The sequence below is a fragment of the Martes martes genome, assembly GCF_963455335.1.
Source record: "Martes martes genome assembly, chromosome: 18".
NCBI lineage: Eukaryota > Metazoa > Chordata > Mammalia > Carnivora > Mustelidae > Martes > Martes martes.
Window position 1 is genome coordinate 14,648,828 of NC_137906.1, and position 19,565 is coordinate 14,668,392.

The following is a 19,565-nucleotide window of genomic DNA, read 5'->3' on the forward strand; positions in this document are numbered from 1 at the left end:
GCTCCGGCTGGGCTCGGGCGGCGGTCGGCGCCGGAGGCCGGCGCGGGGAATCGGCGGTCGGCGCGGGCAGTGGCCCGCGGGTCCGGGAGGCGCAGTCGGAGCCCCGCCGCCGCCGGGGCGCGCGCCGCTGCCCGCATGGCCGCCACCAAGGCGCTGCAGCAGTGGTGCCGGCAGCAGTGCGAGGGCTACCGGGACGTGAACATCACCAACATGACCACGTCGTTCCGCGACGGCCTGGCCTTCTGCGCCATCCTGCACCGCCACCGGCCCGACCTCCTGTGAGTGCACCGCAGGCGGGGAAACTGAGGCTGGGGCCTGTGGCGCCGCCGGGCGGGGCGTGTGTGCGGAACCGCGATGGACGGCGCGGAGCGGGGTCCCTGCGGTCACGATCCGCCCGGTGGCCTCAGTTTGCCCGTCCACCAAGTGGAGCTGGGCCGGAGCCAGGCCGGCCAGCCGGCCGCCCCCGCTGGCTTAGTCAGTCCGTGAGTCAGGCCGGCCTCCGGCCGTAGCCACTCGGCCCACCCCGCGGCTTCCCTGGGAGAGGGCTGGCAGGGCTGCCCTTCTGCGCGCCCCCCCACCCCAGCGCCTTGCTGCCCAGGGACTTCCCCCCAGATGGAGGGAGCTGTGTCTCTGCCGCAGGGGGTCCAGGCACCTTTAAGAATGCAGCCCAGGGACAGTGTGGGAGAGGGATGGACACAGAGCTGAAAGTCCCAGACTTCCTAGCTCTTGTTCCACAGGCCTGCCTGGGCACCCTAGAGTGACAGGTATGAGGTGGAGGCTGAGCCCCTATCCCTGGGAGACAAGGAACGTGGGCAGGGGAAGGGACTAGGGCGACTGCCCCCAGGAGGCTCTTGGAGTTGGTAGCTCGCAGGCTGGATCTTGTCCCCACGTCCGTCACGAACAGTGAATGCTGTTCGGCCGAGTCACTGGGACCTGGCTTGCTGGGGCAGAGGTCTGTGTGATGACGGCCTGGCCCCCGACTCATGTGAACTAGAGATGGGTAAAGCTCCAGGGGAGGGTGCCTGGACTGGGGGCACCAGGGCTCAGGAAGGGTGTCCTCAGAAGGCCACCTGCCTTCTGGAAGAAGCATGATGTTCAAAAGCACTCTGAGAAGCTGTGGCTGGATCCAGGGCTAGGCTGGAGTGTGTGTTTGCCAGGGAGGTCTTGGGGCTGGGAGAGGCCAGAGACAGTACCTCCGTGAGGCCCCTGTCTGCCCAGATGGGGTAACTGAGGCCTAGAGGCCAGACAGCCTGCTGAGGGCACAGAGCATGTCTGCAGAGCCGGGGCTGGCCCTCGGGGCCCCTCCCTTGCACTCAGATGTACTCTGTACTTCCAGGCACTCTACAGGGAAGCTCGTCTTGACAAAGGCCTGCACGTACTTCCTGCTCCTGCCCCAGGTTGTGAAATGCGTTACTGGAGCCTCCTGGGGACGCCCCATGTGGCATTTAGGCAGCAGCTTCTGCCCCTTGCCCAGGGGTGCACCTAAGTCACGCCTGGAGGCAGAGGTGTTGGGCAGAGTGGGCTTCCACAGTGAAAACCCTAAGCTGAGCTTTGATGGGGAAGAGGGCTAAGGGTGGGACCTGGACAGTGGGAGCCCTCCGAGGAGCGTGCAGGGTCCGAGGTGAGGCTGGCTGGGGCCTGAGCCCAGGCAGCTGGAACCGAGCAGCAGGAGAAATCCATGGTTACAGGCAAACAGGGTATGGCCGTCTCTGGGCCGGCAGCCTCAGGACGACACTTTGGGTGTCACTGGAGACTTAGGGCTTTTCCAGGCCCTGGGCCTTGGTCTGCTGGAGTAGAGGCCCCCCTGTGGGTGTGTGGGTGTGTATGTGGCGCCTGAGGCTGTCCCAGCAGGCACTGCCCAAGCGTGAGCACAGGTGTGCACATATGGGTGTGTACCGTGCTGGCACAAGCAGGCGTCAAGCAACCGGTCCTTTAACCGTTAATGAGTGCCTGCTGTGTACTCAGCACTGCAAACTGAAGAAGGTGGACTTGGCCCCTGCCTCGGGGAGTGACATTGCGGGCATCAGTATCTCATTTACTGCTGACTTGGTTTTTGTCCGTCTGCCCCCACTGCCCTTTAGCTCCAAAAGGGTGGGGATGTCTTTTTTTGGTCACTGCCGGCCCTCAGTGCCTGGAACTGTGTCTGGCACCTGCCAGGTGCGTGGTGGGAGGAGCACATAGCTGGAGAGCTACAGATAAGGGCGTGCACTTGGGGCTCCCCAGGGACAGTAGGGGTTTGGAAAGTGTCGTTGCAAGGTTGGGGCTCTGCAGGTGCCTGTGTGCAGGGGGGAGGGGAAAGAGGCCACGTGACCATGGAGGCCGAGACTGAGTGATGGGACCGCAAGCCAAGGAACGCCTGGAGCCCGTGGGGAGGTACAAGGAACAGATGTTCCCCGAGAGCCTCCGGAAGGAGCACGGCCCTGCCGGTGCCTTGATGTCGGACTTCTGGCCTCCGGAACTGGGAGGGAGTGGGTTTCTGTTTGTGGTCACTGGTAGAACCTTAGTAGTTTTTGATGCGTGCCGGGCGCTGGAGGGGCTGGTGGCACGCCGTGCATGTACCTGGTGCTGTGTACATGCTGAGTGTGGGTACACATGTGTCCTTTGTTGTGCCTTATGCACCCCTCCCCCGCCCCGTCCCTGTGCCCACACCCCGCTGAGGGGTGCGGGGTGGGGGGAGGGAGGGGAGGAAGTACGCAGTAAGGAGTAGTCCAGGATGCCGTCTCCAGGAGGACGCCTCCAAGGCCAGACTGGACGAGACCCTCCCCGCCAGGCTCCCCATCCTTCAGAAGCCTTCTGGCCGCAGGAGAGTGGACATCCGGCTCTGTGTCCTCTGACTTGGCCACCAGGAAGTCCTTCCCTGCGCCGCATCTTCAGCCTTCCTGCTACACCAGAGCCGTTTCCTCCCACGGTTTCCTGGGGAACAGCTGTAAAGGAGCCCGGGCGCTGAGCCGGACAGGTGGTGGTCAGCTGCCCGACGCTACAGCTCTGCTCCTGCGGCCTGGCTCTGGGAGGCACGTGTGACATGCTGGTGGCCCGCGGGGACCCGGGGAGGCAGGCGTACCCGAGATACCCCACCGGAGCTGACCGGGCAGCAGCACCCAGGGCCCCTCTCTGGTCAGCTTGCCCCAGGGTGCTAGGCTTTCACGGGCGGGCCTGCAGGGTGCCCGCCTGTGGTCCATGTCCCCAGGGACGCCACCTCAGCCAAGCAGCCAGGTAAACACTGGAGCCACCCAGAACAAACAGCCCCTTCCTGCCTCGGGCGGTAGACCTGTCAGGGCTGGAGCGGGCGGCTAGGCTCCTTCCCCTTCTGGGCTGACCAGGGGTGGCTGAGGTTTTCAGGGGTGATGCAGGAGGTAGGGGTGGCGGCTGCCACCAGGAAGAGGGGGCAGGAGGCCTTCCCAGCCCCTCAGTCCTGAGGTGAGGGGATGTGATATTTCTTCAGGTCCCTCCAGCTCGGGAGGCTGACGTCAGGGCTGGGGCAGAGCCGGTGTGGGGGACAGTGACTCCCCAGCCGCGGCAGGGCTCCCTGAGACGTGCATTGAGACTCGCACATAGTCCGGAGTCCGGAGAGCCCCCCACCCAGATGCTTGAAGACAGCACTGTTTCCCTTCCTGGGCCAGAGCAGAGGGTGGGCTGGGCCCAGGCGGCCGGGCTGGCCTCCCCTCCCACACCAGCCTCTCGGCCAGCGGGAAGCTGCCTGGGGACAGAGGCCTTCTGTTCCCCGGCCTGAGGGCCTGCTGCCCAGGCCCCCGCGGCCTCCTTCTGGCCAGACTCTCCAGGATGGACCCAGGAGGAGCTGCCAGCCCACCTCCTTGGGGCCACCTGGGGCCAGTGACCTGTGATACCCACCTCAGGTCACCACGGACGCCCCGGGGCTGACTCTTAGCTGGGCCCTGCCCCGGGCCAGGGTGGGGTCAGGGTCTACTCCAGCCTGGGGGAGGCCTGCGGCTGGGCAGTGAGGCTGAGGGGTCTCACTTGTCCACCGGGTGCAAGGAGGTGGGGCCCTGGGCCCTGCACCAACCGAGACCCTTCTCCCTGCCTCGGGCCTCCGGCGCCTGTCATGTCCCATTCCTCCCCGTGCCGTCCACCCTGCCGAGGTCTGTGCTAGAGTCTGCCCGGTGCCTCCCTCCCCTTCTGCCGTGCGGCCTCGGTCTTGTCTCTGTCCCTCTCCATCTCTGTGTCTGTCTCTGTGTCTCCCCTTCCTCTCCGCTCCCCTTCCCTGTGGGATTAACTCCAGATGTACTGGGGGTGCCTGGAAAAGTCCTTCCCTTCGGTCAGCCCCTCCCAGCCCAGCGCCCACCCCCCGCGTCGCTGCGTTTTGTTCCGGGAAATAAACAGCGTGAGGTCAGCTCTCCAGGAATTCGGAAGGGGGTACGCATTCCTAAGAGCCCCGAAAGCGTGGGGGCAGGAGGCGGGCTGGCGCAACAGTGTGAGGTCAACAGACGTGGTCAGCTGTGGCCGGCGGCGGGGGGCCGTGCCCTGGCTCTCGTGGCCAGGCCAGGGCTGGGCCCACGCCGGCGCCCCGCCGATGGCAGACCAGTCAGCGGTCACAGGACACATGAAGAGACTCAGTGAGTCCGTTCGCTGGCCGATGTCAAAAGAATGGATGGGCGCCCCAGAAGTCCTCTCGCTCGGGGAGCCTGGGAACTAATTCATCAGCCCGTGTGTGCAGAGCCCCAGGCACCTGGGAGTCGTACCAGAACGGAACTGAATTTAAATGACAGGAATTCGACTAAAACATGATCGGGGTAGAAGGGGTGGGGGTGCTCTGAGCCGCAGCCGCCTCCCCGAGGGTCAGCCAGCACGGCCCCTGAGGGTGCAGCTCATGCATTTTGGTCCAGCAAGACCTTAAATGCCACCTTCCCACCTCTCGGAGGGTTGGCCGAAGCCGGGCTGTCTGTCTGTCAGGCCTGCTCCACGAGGCACCACACATAGGGCGGCTGGAACAGACGTGTGTCCTCCGAGTCAGGAGCCAGCAGGTGGGCCCCTCCTGAGGCTCTGGGCCTCCCCCCTGGGCTGGTGGAGGGCCGGCTCCCCTCTGCGTGCGTCCGGGGCCTGATTTCCCTTTTTATAAGGACGCCGGTCATTCTGGATTAGGGCCCACCGTCATGACCTCATTTGAACGGGATTCTGTCAGTAAAGAAGATCCTGTTTCCAAAGGTCACGTTTTGAGGTCCCGGGGCAGGGGTTACTCTCCAACAGATCATTGTGGGGGGCCCAGTTCCGCCAGTCCTGCAAGAATCCCTGCTGGTGGAGAGCTGGTCTTGTTGCACTTCCTGGCGGGGACGGGTGTGGTCTCTCCTTGGCACTCTCTGAAGGGTTCGCTGGGCAACTCAGTCCAGAGACTTCTGCCAGAGCGCCGGGCCAGGCGGCCCTCAGGGACAAAGGCGACGCCGACCGAGGCCCCTGCTGTGGGGGTGTGAGCTCACATGGCCACCAGCCAGAGGCAGAGAAGAGTCCGCTGGGGCCCTGCGCAGTGCCTCTGGGGAGGGGCCGTGGCGGGTGCATCAGGCAGGGTCAGTGTGTGCCCCACGGAGGGGGTAGCATGGGCTGAGCTCAAGAGGCTGGGAGGGCGAGACCCTGGGCAGAGAGCTTGCTTCAGGAAGGGTGCGGTGGCCGTGAGACTGGCCCAGGGAGTCTGGGCCCGCTGTGGAGGGCTTGAGGGCCCAGGGTCCTGGGGGCAGGGTGGTCCTTGACCTTGAGTGGAAGGGCCACGGGGCAGGCTCCGACCTGCCCATCTTGGCGCCTGCTCAGCGGGGCCGGCACCACCACGGTGAGGTGCTCCCTTGGGGTCTGGGCAAAGCGAGGCCCCCCTCCCCGCATTCCGCCAGGCGAGCCGCTGCACCCCCTCCCCACGGCAGATGCAGGGGCCGGGGCCTCCTTCCCCCCGCGTGTTTGCAGACAAAACAGACCTTGTTATCCTGCCCTCCCACCACCGGGGCATCTTGCTGAGGACACGGCCGTGTGGGTCAGTGACCCGGGGCAGGTCTGGAAAAGAGATTGAACTTTCAAAGGGATGGGATGGCAGAGGGAGGGGGGCGGTGGACGGAGGCCCCGGCTGCCAAGAGCCCCCTGGGCGACGGGTAGAGATGGGCCCCTCCGTGTGCTGTGGACACTGGTGGGACAGACCCCGGGTGAGCTGCGTGTGGCTGCGCTGAAGAACCAGGAGGGTGCCGCGCCCGCCCCGCTGGCCCTTTGTCCTCCTGGAGACAGAGCTGCCGCCATCTTGTCCCATGCACAAAAGCACCGTCTGTGCTCATGGGGTGGTCTTAGCATCTGGAACACGTTACCTGGGGGGTGGTCCGAGCGGACGGCGAGTTCTCCCCGAAGCCGGGCAGGGTGATGGACGCGGGGCTGGAGGCTGGCGGGGGCCTCCTTGGAGGAAGGTGGGCACACGGCAGCCCCATCCCCTCCCTGCCGCACCCGCTGCAGCCAGACCCCCCAGTTCCCGTCAGAAGCTGCCATCCTCCTCCTAGACGGGGACACTAAGGCCTTAGAGAAGGAGGAGAGGGTTCCTCCAGGGTCCAACAGCGCGCAGCCTGGCTGGGTCGGGACACAGCTCCCAGCCTGAGCCCTTCCCCATGCTGCAGGGTTTCCAGAACCGTCCAGCACATACTGAAGGGGCTGAGCTGCGGTGGAGGTCCCGCCGGTGGGAATCTGAGTGGCCTGTGTCAGGATGGGCGGCTGCCGGGCCAGCCATATTTCCTGCTTGGAGTCACCTTGCAGGGGGGCAGTGAGCTGAGGTGTGCCCGTGTTGGGCAGGGGCACGGAGTCCCATCCAGGCTGGGCCTGGCACCTCGGACATTCAGCACCCCCGAGGTCAGGTTTTGGCAGTGCCCTGACTAGTGGGCAGCGTGGAGCTCCGTCCCCCACTGCCTCTTATGTCCACCCCCTGCTCTCACCCCTGGGACACAGGCCTCCGGTGACCCACGAGGCCCACAGGCTTCTGGGAGTTTGGAAGCAGCCCACTCGGACGTGTGCTTGGCTGTGCTGCCCAGGCTGGTGCCTTTGTCTTGACCAGAGGTGGCTCTGAGAGGACAGGGCCCTGCGGTGGGTCCTGCCTTGGCTGTGGCCCTTCCCCACCCTGTGGGGACCCGCTGCCTGGAGCATGTTGGTCAGCCTGGTCGCCCAGGTGCCGACCAGCATTGCTGAGCCCGGAGCAGGGCCAGCTCTGCCCGCTTGGGGTGCCGGGTGACCTCGCGCCTCGGTCTCCCTCCCTGAGCTACTTCGGACACCTGTCTTTCTCTCTTCCAGAGACTTCAATGCTCTCAGGAAGGAAAACATTTATGAGAACAACAAACTGGTGAGTGCCCCCATTTCTCCAGTCTTCCCTGCACCGTCACCCAGGTCCCAGATCCCCTTGGGCGCCCCCAGGGCAGCTATGGGAGCTGCCGGCCTAGCAGGTTAGCACCTGGTGGCCGGAGGCATGCCTTTGAGCTCCGCAGCCTGTCCTGAGCCAGGTCACCCTACCCCAGAAATACAGCCTCTGGTCTGGTACCCCGGACCTCCTGGTCCCCTTCTTCCTGTGGGGGAAGCCAGGGATCGGGAGTGGCTGGGACTCAGTTCCCACCCAAGGCAGCCGGGGCCCAGAGGTGGCTCTAGGAGGACCAGCCCTGAGGTGGGTCCTGGCAGGCCGGTGGCCCTTCCCCGCCCTGTTGGGACCTGCATGCGAGCCCGCCAACCACCTGGCTGCCGGGTCCTGAGCACACTGCCTGCCACACCGCCGCCAAACCCTTCCCTGCCTCAGTTTCCTCGCTGCAGAACATGCCACATTGTCGCTGGGGGCCGTTGCCTAGAGAGACAGACTCGAGCCCTTCCTCCTAGAGCTGGCTCTCCAGCGGGGTGTCGGACTGGGCTCTGGGGGGGCAAACCCAGGTGTCCGCGGCCGGCCCTGCCCATCTCGAGGATGGTTTGCCTTTCAATTTGACGTAATTTAGATGAAATAAAGGACAGATTCAGTTCCTCAGCCGCGTTCTCCACGTGTTGCCCTCAGGATGGACAACTTGGATGGGAGCTCGTCCGTTGTGGCAGGAAGTCCTGTAGGGACACTGTAGCGTGCGCCAGCAGGATGAACTTGCAGGGACAGTGCGGCAGAGCTGTGTGCGGCCTCATGAGGGGACAGAGCAGGTCCTGCCCCGGAAAGATGGAACCCCCTGGGCACTTCTGGGAGGGGCGTGCCTGGTGGGGGGTGCTCCCCGGGCAAGGGCGCTGGGCAGGCAGGGACCTGGCTAGTAGGAGAAACAGCGAGGGGGGGCGTGGTGGAGCAGAGTGGGGGAGGCAGCGGCGAAGAGTGGGGGCGCGGCTGGAACAGACTTGGGGAGGCGGGGGGAACAGAGTGAGGGGACGGCTGGAAGAGAATGAGGGAGGCGGTGGGAGCAGAGTGGGGCTGGTGGAGCGTGGGAAGCGCTTGGCCTCCTCTCCCAGGGCTGCTTGGTGGGAGTGCTCGGGGTCCACAGGAACTGTGTTGACAGCGGGGTGGGCAGCAAGGGGATGATGATGGCCGCAGGAGGAGTCAGACTCTGAATGTATTTTGAAGGGCAGTCAAAGGAGATTTGAGGCTTTTAGCCTGAGCATGTCAGGAAGGTCACCCCTGGAGCCCTATTTTGGACACCTGGAGACTGAGGTGTTGCCCTCAGGTGTGGTGTGGCTGTGTCAGCAGTTAGGGGAAGGGTGCACGTGGGACTCGTGGACCATCAGGTGAGGGACGTTTGCAGGCAGGAGACGGCAGGCTGGCCACGGCAGGGACTGGCTCCTGTGTGGCCAGGATATGGTTCCTGTTGTACCGACTGGTAAACTGAGGCTCAGGGAGGTCATGCAGCCTGAGCAGAGCGTGAACCTTGAACCCAGAGCTATCTGGGCTCGAGCAGGTTTCTGGCCTCCTTCCTGGAGGAGCTGGTGGGCTGGCAGGGAAGGAGGAGGGGTTGTCTCCCAGCTCACCCATGCTGACCACCCCCTACCAGGCCTTCCGTGTGGCCGAGGAGGAGCTGGGCATCCCAGCCCTGCTGGACGCTGAGGACATGGTGGCCCTGAAGGTGCCTGACCGGCTAAGCATCCTGACCTACGTGTCCCAGTACTACAACTACTTCCACGGACGCTCCCCCAGTGAGTCAGGAGGCCCTCTCCCACCTTGCCTCTGCACAGCCCGCATGGCCAGGTCCACCCGCCCTTTCGGCCCCCATGACCCCCCACCAGCTCAGCACCGGCCGCCAGCGCTGCCCGGCGGGGCAGAAAGCGGGCAGGGAGGCCCTTCTGGTGCCACATGTGTGGGGCTCCCTGAGCTGTGGTCCCCTCCCCGGGGGAGCAAGGCCCCCCCATGCTCTGGAAGTGATGAGCACGGGTTCAGACCCTGCAGGCCCCCCCGACACCTGTCCACCAAATGGATGCGCCCAGATCCTGCCTCTCCTCACCCTCTTGGTCTGTTTGCCCATCTACACGCCTGGAAACTATGCCCACAACTCTTGCCTCAGGCAGCTTGGCAGACTCTATGTGGGCTCCAGGGCCTGGCTCCAGAGGCCGAACCCCCTACCACCCCATTTGGTCCTGACATTTGGCCTTATAGATACCAGGCTGGCCCGGGCAAGCCAGGGCCTCCAGGCAGGGTGCGTGGGTGAGGGACAGGCCCGAGGGACTTTATTCCGGCTGCTTTGTGCACCCCAAAGCTCAGCCACTTCCCCTCCCCCCACATTCCTCATCCAGGCCTCAGAAATCCCCAGAATCGCTCTGGGCACAGGACCAGCCCCGCCTTGATCTTTCCACTTTGTGGAGAAACAGAAAAGTTCCACTTCCCTGACCCCAGATCGGGGCTCTCAGAGCCAGAGGGGAGGGCCGTGGGGGAGGCCAGGCCCCTGCTGGGAATGTGCGCCCGGTTGCTCTCGGCCACCCCTCCCGCGCCCCCGGACAGCAGGAGCTGCCCTTCCCAGCAGCCCTGAGCTCCCACAGGGGACCTGGACCAGGGGTGGCCCCAGACGCTTTCAGAGCCTGACCCTGCTTGTGTCATGGCAGTTGGGGGCATGGCTGGTATCAAGAGACCCTCATCGGAGTCCAGCGAGGAGCCATCCGGGAAGAAGGCCACGTCCCAGCCGGCCAGGCCCTCACCCACTGCAGCCCGGGAGCAGCCACTGTCTCCAGCCAACAGAAGCCCCACCATCCAGTGGAAGGACGGCAGCTTAGGGGGCCTCCTGCCAAAGACCGTAAGTGCCCCAGCCCCACCTTCCCTCTGGCTCCTGGCATTGAGTGTGACCTCTACACCACCTGGGAGTGGGGTCCTATCCCGCAGTCGGGATAGGATCCCCATTGTACCCATAGGTCACTGAGGCCCAGGGAGGTGGTGCAGGCTGAGCACAGCTGGGACCCTGAGTTCCGACCTTTGTGACCTTCTGCCCCTCCCTTGTGGGTGGGCCAGGAAAGTATCCTGGGTGTGTCCTCCGGGCCTGCCCAGGGCATTAGGGCATCCCCACTTTCAGAGGCGGGGAAGAGGCAGGGGATATGCTGTGGTTGGGCGCCCCCTGCTGTTCAAGCCTGCTGTTAGGACTGCTGCCCCTCCCGTGGCTGCAGGAGCTCTTGAACCTGTCCTCTGTGCCCCCAGACCCCCTATGCTGGGGTTGGGCTGCAGACCCTGAAGTTGAAGTCTGGCCGGCTGGGGCACGGGCCCTCCTGGCAGCATCTGGCAGGCTGCTCCCCTCGGGGCCTCAGTTCTCTGGTCTGTAAAGTGGGATCTTCTCGCCCACTGATGGGGCAGCGGTCAGGAGGGAGGCCTGGGGGGGGTGCTCAGAAATGACAGCTGGCACCCTTCCCATGGGCCAGGCCTCGCCGAGCAGCTCAGTCAGCAGTACCTGTGGGGTCTGCGGCAAGCACGTGCACCTGGTGCAGCGACACCTGGCCGACGGGAAGCTCTACCACCGGAGTTGCTTCAGGTGGGGCCGGCGCGTGGGCCTCGGCACATGCGTGTGCTCGTGTGTGTGCGTGTGCCGTGCTGATAGGCACAGACACTAATGACTGCGAGGAGGGCTGCCTGTCGAGTGAGTCCCTGCCATACGCGTGGACGTGGGGCTGCCCGAGCATGTGCCCGGGCATGTGCCTGAGTGGGGCACGCATGCCCGCCTGGAGTGTCCTCACGGGTCTGCCTCTGCCCCGCTTCAGGTGTAAGCAGTGCTCCAACACGCTGCACTCTGGGGCCTATAGGCCCACCGGCGAGCCCGGCGTCTTCGTGTGTTCCAGCCACCACCCTGAAGCCACGTCCGCAAGCCCCACGTTGCGGGCCCCGGGCCCCCGACAGCCAGGGGCTGTGCCCTCAGACTCCCAGCCGCGCAGTGCCCCGTGGAAGGCCCAGGAAGCAAATGGGCTCCGAGACACAGGGCTGAAAACCAGGCCAGCGGCCCCGGAGCCGGTGGTAGGCAACTCAGCGGCCAAGGATGTCCCTACTCCAGCTGAGCCTCCAGCCACTGCCTCCTCCCGCGTTCACGCGGGTAGCTCAGCCAGGCCCAGTTTCTCGGCGGGCCTCCAGGGTGGCAAAGCCAGCATGCATGTGGCCAACAGCTCCTCAGTGGGGTGGTCACCGCTGGTCCAGGACACGGCAGCTGTCAGCCCCCGTCCCGCCCTGACGCCGAGTGCCGCAGACTCTCACCTGGCCACCCTGCAGGGCCGGGTGACCTCCCATGTGGCAGCCCCCCAGACCAAGGTCAGTGTGGGCCCAGCGTCTCCAGTCCCAGCAGACACCCCAGACGGCACCCCATCAGCTTCCAAGATGCAGCAGGCCCGCGAGAGATTCTTCCAGACTCCCGGGGCCGCCCCCAACCCCGGCCTGGCGGGCAGGGCCCCAGCTCCAGCAGATGTGGCTTCTGGGGACAGCAGCAGGGAGCAGGCGCTAAGCTGCCTCCGGAAGGCCCTTCCCAGGCTCGGGGACACCGGGGCCCAGCTGCCTGGCAGGTGGGTGAGGGGCCGGGCGGGGTCAGGGGCAGCTGAGGAGGCTTGCAGGCCCTACCTGGGTGTGCTCTCCAGCCTCAGCTTCCTCATCTGGGAAGTGGGAATAAGACGGGACCCAGAGTGCTCGGTGGTCATCAGGAGGGGACACCATTGTCACTTAGAGCTGTGGTGGTTGGGCTTTCAGGGGCATGGATGCTGTCCCCTGGAGCCTCTATATGGCACACGTGGAGGAGACACATTGGGGAACCAGAGGATGGGAGAGGTCCCAGTGTCCTTCTGTCTGACCCGGGCAGAGCTCATCCCCCCACAACTCCCCCGGTGCCCTCTGCACGCTGGACACGGAGCGGGCCCTGATGGATGGAGTGTCCCCGCGGTCATGTGTGGAGGCCACTGGACAGAGCACCGTGCTCTGGGGGCTCAAGCGACGGAACGTTGTTCTCTCCCAGTTCTGGAGGCCAGGGCAGGCAGGGCTGCACTCCCTCTGGGGATGCTGGGGGAGGGGCGTCCTTCCCGCCTCAGCCAGCTCCTGGTGGCCCCGCTTTCCTTGCTTGGGGCCATACCCTCTCTCTCAGCCTCCAGGGTCACCTGAATTTCTCTGTGTCTGTGTCCTCTACTTTTCTGTCTTTTATAAGGACACCCGTCACCGGACTTAGGGCCTCCCTAATCCAGGATGACCTCATCCATACTTGGTTACGTCTGCTAACATCCTATTTCCCAATAAGGCCATGCTCTGGGCTTCCAAGTGGACGTGGATGTTGGGGCGGGGGGGAGCCGTTCACCATGCAACGGTGGCCTAGTAAGTAAGAAGGTTGCACACCAGGCTGGCTGACGATGCCATGCCCGCTACCTCATGTGGCCCCTTATTTTGGGGCGGCATTCTGGCTTAGGGCTGCCCCGGTCACCGTGCACCCAGATGGCGGGGAGAAGCAGGAGGGAGAGACTGGTTTCCTAGGGAGCATGGGGCACATGGAGGGGCTGCTCTGGTTTGGGGAGGTCCCAGCCCCCTGCCCTGGGCCCTGCTGGGAGCTGGAAGCCCTGCTTCCTGCACGCATGTGCCCCAAGAGGGTGCGGGATGGGCCGCCCATGGGGAGGCCTCACACATGTTGCTCAGATGGGGCTAGGCGGGCCCAGTGCATCCCGGCTTTGGGCAGGTAGTTGGAAGGGGGCGGGGCTGTGGGTGTGGCCCCTCCCCACACCCCGTGCACAGTGTGTTTTGTTTTAATCTCAGCCCGTACCAGAGTAAGATGGGAAGGTATCCAGGGCCGTATACACCTGTGCCAGAAGTGGGTGCCCTTGGCTAGTCCCTTGGAGGGGCTGTCTGTCCCCGTCAGGAGGGTGGACATTAGGAATCAGCTGCCAGGGGAGGCCAAGGGGCTTCTGCCTGGGGGTCGTGGCGGGAAGGGCTCCTGGGTCCACCTGTGCCTGATGCCTACACTCTCACCCATAGGCCCTCCCCTGCTCTGCAATCCCACACCAGAACCGAAGGGCCACAAGCAAGTCCATCAGCCAAGCTGGCACAGCTGGCATCTCCCCGGGCCCTTAGCCCCCCGGCGAGGCCTGAGCTTCCAGCCCCGCTGAAGGTGGGCACCACGTCGGGGGCAGCCACATCGCCCCAGGCGGGCAGGAAGAGCCCGCTTGTGTGCTCTGGGGCCAGTCGGGCGAGTGCCGGCTCCAGGCCGAAGCCAGAGGCCCCACTGGCGAAGGGTGAGAGTTCCCCTGGGGCAGAGGTGGGGTGGGCGCTCCCTGGCCTGTGGTTCTGCAGTGATTTTCGGGTTCCTGCCCGGCACCTGGGCTCGCCAGCCCTGAGTGCCTGTCCTCTGTATCACCTGGGTCACAGCACCCACCCTGGTCCTTGCTCCCTCCCCGCTCTGCCTGACTCAAGTTTCGGGGCAGCCGATGTTCTTGGGGGTGGCGTGGCTTTATGGTCACCGTTAGCCGCCCACCTGACCCACCGGCCCTTGCTGAGGCCCTGTGGCCCCGGTCATCAGCGTCACTGTCCCTGGTGACCACGCCAGGGTGTCCGTTATTCCTCTCTGGCCTTGCCCTGGTCGTGGCCTCATCCCCTCTTCCCTGGGGTTTTGCATCCATGGTTCCTGTGTGTGTCTGTCCTTCCTGCTCTGTCCCTATAGCAGTGCCCCGGGGCTCCTTGCGTCCTGGAGCCGCCCCTGGGCCTGGGCCCCTCCCAGAGGCCCCTCCCACCGCTTACTACCATCTTGTGGCCTCGTGTTCCCGGCGCCGTTTCATACACTTTTTGGGGTAACTGTGGAGTTACCTTGTTTCAGGGTTCCTGGGCATCTCTTACGGGCGCCCTGGCATTACTGAGCTAGGCTCACATGACACCCCATGCTCAGTATTTTACCAAGATCTTTCCCTCAGCCGAGTCCCCCCGTAATGAAAGCCACTCTGTTCTCAGCCGAGGAAGCCAGCAGATGGGCTGTCCCAGCTTAGCCACCCGTCCCACAGACGCATGGGCTCTCAGCATCCATGGGGCTCACCTAGCCTCCCCCTCACCCATTTGGCATCAGGGGAAGTGGAGGCCCAGAGAGGGGAGCGATTCCCCTGAGCACACACGGTGTAGGCTTGAAGTCCTGAGCCCAACTCCCAGCCCGACTGTCCTTTGGGCCCGGCTGGCTGTGTGGGTATTCGAGAGGGGCTGGCTGCAGGAAGCTGGGGTGGGGGTGGGTGAGATCCAGTCTTTCCCAGCAGAACACCCCCGTGACCTGTGTCCCTGCCCCCCAACCTAGGCATGAGTGCCAGCCGCCAGGAAGACCAGGAGGACGGGCCGGCAGGATGGAGGGCCCGCCTGAAGCCCGTGAAGAAAAACCCTGCTGAGAGGTGAAGGCGGGGGGGCTCCCTGCACCTGCACCTGCATCTGGGCCTCAGGCTTTGTGCTCACGGGGTCTGAGGGCTAACACAGGGTCAGGCACACAGTAGGTGCTCACCAATGCTCACAGGTGAATAATGGCACACAAACGGACCAACTGACACACCCATGGGAGGGATGTGTGCACATCTGCCCGGACCTCTCAGCAGTGGTAGCAGAAGCCAGTTCACACCAGCATGAGTGATGGGGGGCAGTCACACCGGCCTGATTCATGGCAAGGGCAGTCACACCAGCTGCCCTGAGTGCACTGTAGCAGTGTGTGGCCCAGGGGCAGGCAGCAGGGTCGGGGTCCTGCGCCAGGTGTGAGGATGGTGCTCACACCCACAGGTGAGCCCTCATGGGAATACACATCTGTGTTCTAGGAGGGTCACAGCCGGTCACGAGCTCATCCCTGCCTCAGGTTGTCTGCACCTGGGTGTGGGGACAGCCTGTCCTTCCCTCAGCTGACCTCCTGCCCTCTGTCTAGGGTCCTGGCAGAGCCCCAGACTGGTGAGGCACTTGGGAAGGCCCGTGAGAGCTCTGAGGGGCCCGTCCACGTTCCCCCTACCCCTCTTTCGCCTGACAGGACAGTGGGTGCAGCTAGCCCTCAACCCGGCACCTCAGGTAATGCTGGGCGGGAACCCGGGGGCTCCAGATGCCCGGCCTGGGAACACGACCCAGTGGTGTCAGAGGGGCTGGTGTCCAGGGTGGCAGCCTGGGCATGAGTCTGTGTGCATGTGTGTGCCATTATGTTTATGCATGCGTGTGAGCGTGGCCGTGTCCAACACGCTCCGCCACCCCCGAACCCACGTCCGGCCCCTCACGTCACTTCCTCTGTGGCCTTGAACCAGTCTGCAGTCCGCTGGGCGCGCTTTCCCCTCTATTGTCTAGGAGGCAGATGCTTCCCTCCCTGGGGGAATGTGGCACAGGGCTGTGAGGACTGACCCTGTCTTGACTGGTGGCCTCCGCCCAGGGAAGCAGTGGGGAAGGGGGAGGACACAGGATCTGCCGGCTTGACGTGTGGCCCTGTCCCCTGCCCTCCGGCAGCTGCCTCCCCATCCCCCTCCCCATCCTTGTCCCGCCGCAAGAAGCTGGCCATCCCTGCCAGCCTGGACGTTTCTGCCAACTGGCTTCATTCCGAGCCCTCAGAGCAGGAGGTCCCAGCCTGGAGCTGGAAGGAAGAGGAGAAGGGGAAGCCCCCTGCTCAGGACAAACCAGGTCAGCCCCAAGACCCCAGCCCCCATTTCTAGCTGGGATGGAGACGAAGGGGCTCCTCTGAGGAGGGAGCGTCTGGAGGGCTTTGCAGGAGGACGAGGAGCTGATGGGGCTCAGAGTGGAGGGAAGGCACGCCAGGGGAGTGAGCCTCCTCGAGCGCACCTGTGGGCAGCCAGGCTTGGCTTCGGGTGGGGCAGGGGGCTTGGAGGACCCTGTCCCTGAGCCCTTGCCCACTAGTAGGGAGGGGAGGACCAGATAGGTCCTCCTGGCAATGGTGGAGCGTTTGCACTTGGGGTGCTCGGGCTGCTGATGGGGGGCACAGGGGCCGGTGGGGATGGTGCCTGGATCTGTCTGTGAGCTCTGGCTTTTGGGCACTAGCAGGGCACCGCTTGGGGCTGCCGGGGTGAGGTGGGAGCAGGGCTGCTGGGCGGGCAGGGTGGGGTCAACACAGCTTTGGGCCTGGTGCCGCCAGGTCCAGGAGACTTGTTTCACCCTCAGCAGGGAAGCCCTTGGGTTCGGCTGGTGTCCCCTCTTCACCCGGCAAGGCAGTGACCAACCCCGCCAGGGTGAGTAAGCCAGGGTACAGGGGGGCCAGGAACGCCGCCCTCCGGGGCATGGCCCGGCGTCTCCCACGGCCCCTCACCAGCCCTCTGTCCGCAGCTGCCCCCTAACTACATGCCCCCGGAGGAGATCCAGAGGCACATGCAGGACATCGAGAGGCAGCTGGACGCCCTGGAGCTCAGGGGCGTGGAACTGGAGAAGCGTCTCCGTGCCGCCGAGGGGGGTGAGCCGATACCCTGCCTGGTGCCCCGGCCTGGCCTTAGCCAGCTTCGCCCTGGAGCCTCCCTGGCCCCAGCTGAGCCATCCTGGCCCCCTCACTCTCCACAGATGCCTCCGAGGATGCCCTCATGGTGGACTGGTTCCAGCTCATCCACGAGAAGCAGCTGCTGCTGCGGCAGGAGTCGGAGCTGATGTACAAGTGAGGGGTCCAGCCGCTCCTCCCCCGGAAGGGGCCCTCTCCTGGACGGCCGCCTCCTCTTCCGGCCGCCCCAGCTCAGGCACTGGGCGGGTGGGGGCGGCCAGCCAGGCGGGCCGGGCCTCACGCCTGCGTCCCCTCGGCAGGGCCAGGGACCAGCGGCTGGTGGAGCAGCAGTTGGACCTTGAGGGGGAGCTGCGGCAGCTGATGGCCAAACCTAGTGAGTCCTGCCTACCCCAGGGAGCCACAGCCAGCCGGGGTGGGCGGGTGGGGGCGGCCTCTCCCAGGCCCCTCCTGCTGGCTGCCTGGGCAGCCGCCTTGGCAGAGGTTGATGGGTTGCCCAGGGTCAAGTCTCAGTGCCTCTTCTCCTGGCTGTGTGTCCTTGGCCAGGGCACTCACCCTCTCTGTGCTCCTCACTTCAGTGATTACCACCTCCACGCCCCTCAGCTGCAGTGGTTGTGAGCTGATCGTGCGTGCAGGCTGTAAGCCCTGACTAGCACGACCTCTGGGTACTGCGGATGGTGGGGCTGAGGCCCGGCAGTCTCGCCCCCGCCCTTCCTTGCTGTGGGATGGGGGCAGCGGCACTTGGGTCTGATCTGGCCGTTCTTCCATTGATTCATTCATTCATTCACTCACCCACCCGTCCATCTCTCCATCCGTCCATCTGTCCATCTGGCGTAGCCAAGAGCTCACCGCAGAAGGGCAGACTCTGTCCCCATTACCCCCACCTCCAGGGGAGGAGCCTGACCCTCGGGGATGGGGACGCTGTGTCCCTGAGCAGGGTGGGATAGCAGGGCTGCCACTGAAGGCGGGCTGTCCCTGCAGAGTATCTGAAGTCCCTCCAGGACCAGCAGCGTGAGGAAGAGCTGCTGAGCCAGTATGTCAGCACGGTGGAGGACCGCAGCAACATTGTGGACTTCCTGGAGGAGGACCGGCTCCGGTGAGGGCGGGGCTTGGGGCCCAGGTGAGGGGCGGCCAGAACCCCAGTTCCTCCCTGCCAGGCTTTGACTGGTCATCTCCTGCACAGAGCCTCTCCCCACCATCAGCAGGGAGGACACCTCCCCCACACTGTGTCCTGTAGGAGGGGGCCCTGAGGCCGAGGGCAGACCCAGGCTGCCTGTCTTAGAGGTTGCCCCCAACCAAGCCCTGTGTTCCCTGACCCTCAGGGGTCAGCACCTGCTACGGGAACATTCCACAATGTGAACGGCTCACTGTGACCCATTCAACAGGGAAATGGAACTTTAGATTTTATTTTTATTTAAATACACGCACCCACCCCTGTCTCCTGGTGCTCCACTGGGCTGCTGGCTTTCTGACCAGCCCTGGGGGTGGCCTCTGGCTTCCAACCAGCCCTGGGGGCAGCTGCCGGCTTCCTGACCATTCCCAGGGGCGCGTCTGTCCCTATGCATAAAGGAGGGACCTGCCAAGGTCACAGAGTCAGTGGCCAAATTTAATCGCGTTCCCATATGAGCTGAGGGAGCCCTGGTCCAGGTACTTCCAGGGCCCTCCTGTCCCTGTGCCACCAATGAGGGTCCAGGCCCAGAGGGGGCAGGCTCTGCCTTATTGGCCGATGGGAGACAGCTGACCCAGGTGTCCCATGGGCTGGGGGCTCGGCTATGAGTCTGACTGGGAGCCCTACGCCCCTCGCCCCTGAGGGCAGCCCCTCACTGCCGTGCTTCTCCTGTTTCAGGGAGCGAGAGGAGGACGAGATGCTACAGAACATGATCCAGAGGCTGGGTAACGGGGGGCCAGGGCAGAGGTGGGGGGGTCCAGGCTGGGTCTCCCGTGGGGGTGGGGGCCAGGACCCATGGGCAGATACAGCCCGAGGACAGGAAGGCTCACCCCAAGGGAGCCAGCTTCCCATCATTCAGCGGGGCCGAGAGGCAGCTGCTGACCATGTGGTCAGGGTAGGAGGGTGCCCAGGCCAGCGGGAGCTCTAACAGCAGGCGCAGAGGCAGTTCCCCAAGGGAGGGCTGAGGCTCAGGGCTCCTGTTGGGGCCTGGCTTCCTCCAGGCTCTGGGGGCCCAGGGAGGGCTCCCAGGGCTGGGCGGGAAGGACATATGTGGCATGGGTGGTGGCCAAGAGGTGGTGAGTATCCTCAGTGTCCTTCCCCTTTCCCCACTAGAACTCCAGAGAAACAGTGGGGACCAGAAGAAGAAGTCCAAGTTCAGCTTGTCCAGGGTCTTGCCCCTGAGGAGCAAAAGCAGGACCCCCGAGTGAGCTGCCTGGCCAGCTACAAGACCCTTGCCCCTCGCCCGGGCAGGGTGGGCACCGTGGGGGTGGAGACCTGCACCCCCCTCCCTGTGGGTTCTGAGCCGCCAAAATAAAGAAAGTGACCACATGGCCTGGGCTTGCTCTCTTGCTCACCACGTGTTCCCAGGCGGCCTGGCGCCTGGCCCGAGGTCTTGGCCAGTGTCCGCTTATGCATCAGTGGGGATGTGTCCATGGCCTTGAGCAGGCGCTGACCCTCTCTGAACTGGTCTGGACGCTCCTAGATGGGCATTGGGGCTGCTTCCTGGCCTGGCTGCATGGATCGAGCCAGGGATGGGACAGGTCTGTGCCAACTGCACTCAGGGACTGGCCCCAAGT

General features: G+C 64.7%; 1 protein-coding gene across 1 annotated transcript; it reads left to right on the plus strand.

The window, feature by feature from the left end:
• Positions 1-135: 135 nt before the first annotated feature.
• Positions 136-19,318, plus strand: MICALL2 (MICAL like 2; the record flags this gene model as incomplete). The annotated part of the gene is made up of 17 exons (XM_080831040.1): positions 136-278; positions 7,255-7,303; positions 8,961-9,102; positions 10,003-10,190; positions 10,804-10,913; positions 11,140-11,925; positions 13,370-13,626; positions 14,667-14,757; positions 15,273-15,409; positions 15,833-16,003; positions 16,499-16,566; positions 16,661-16,784; positions 16,889-16,979; positions 17,123-17,196; positions 17,802-17,916; positions 18,667-18,713; positions 19,102-19,318. 17 exons carry the CDS (start codon positions 136-138, stop codon positions 19,194-19,196), a joined length of 2,688 nt encoding a protein of 895 aa, XP_080687166.1. The 3' UTR covers positions 19,197-19,318.
• Positions 19,319-19,565: the final 247 nt, after the last annotated feature.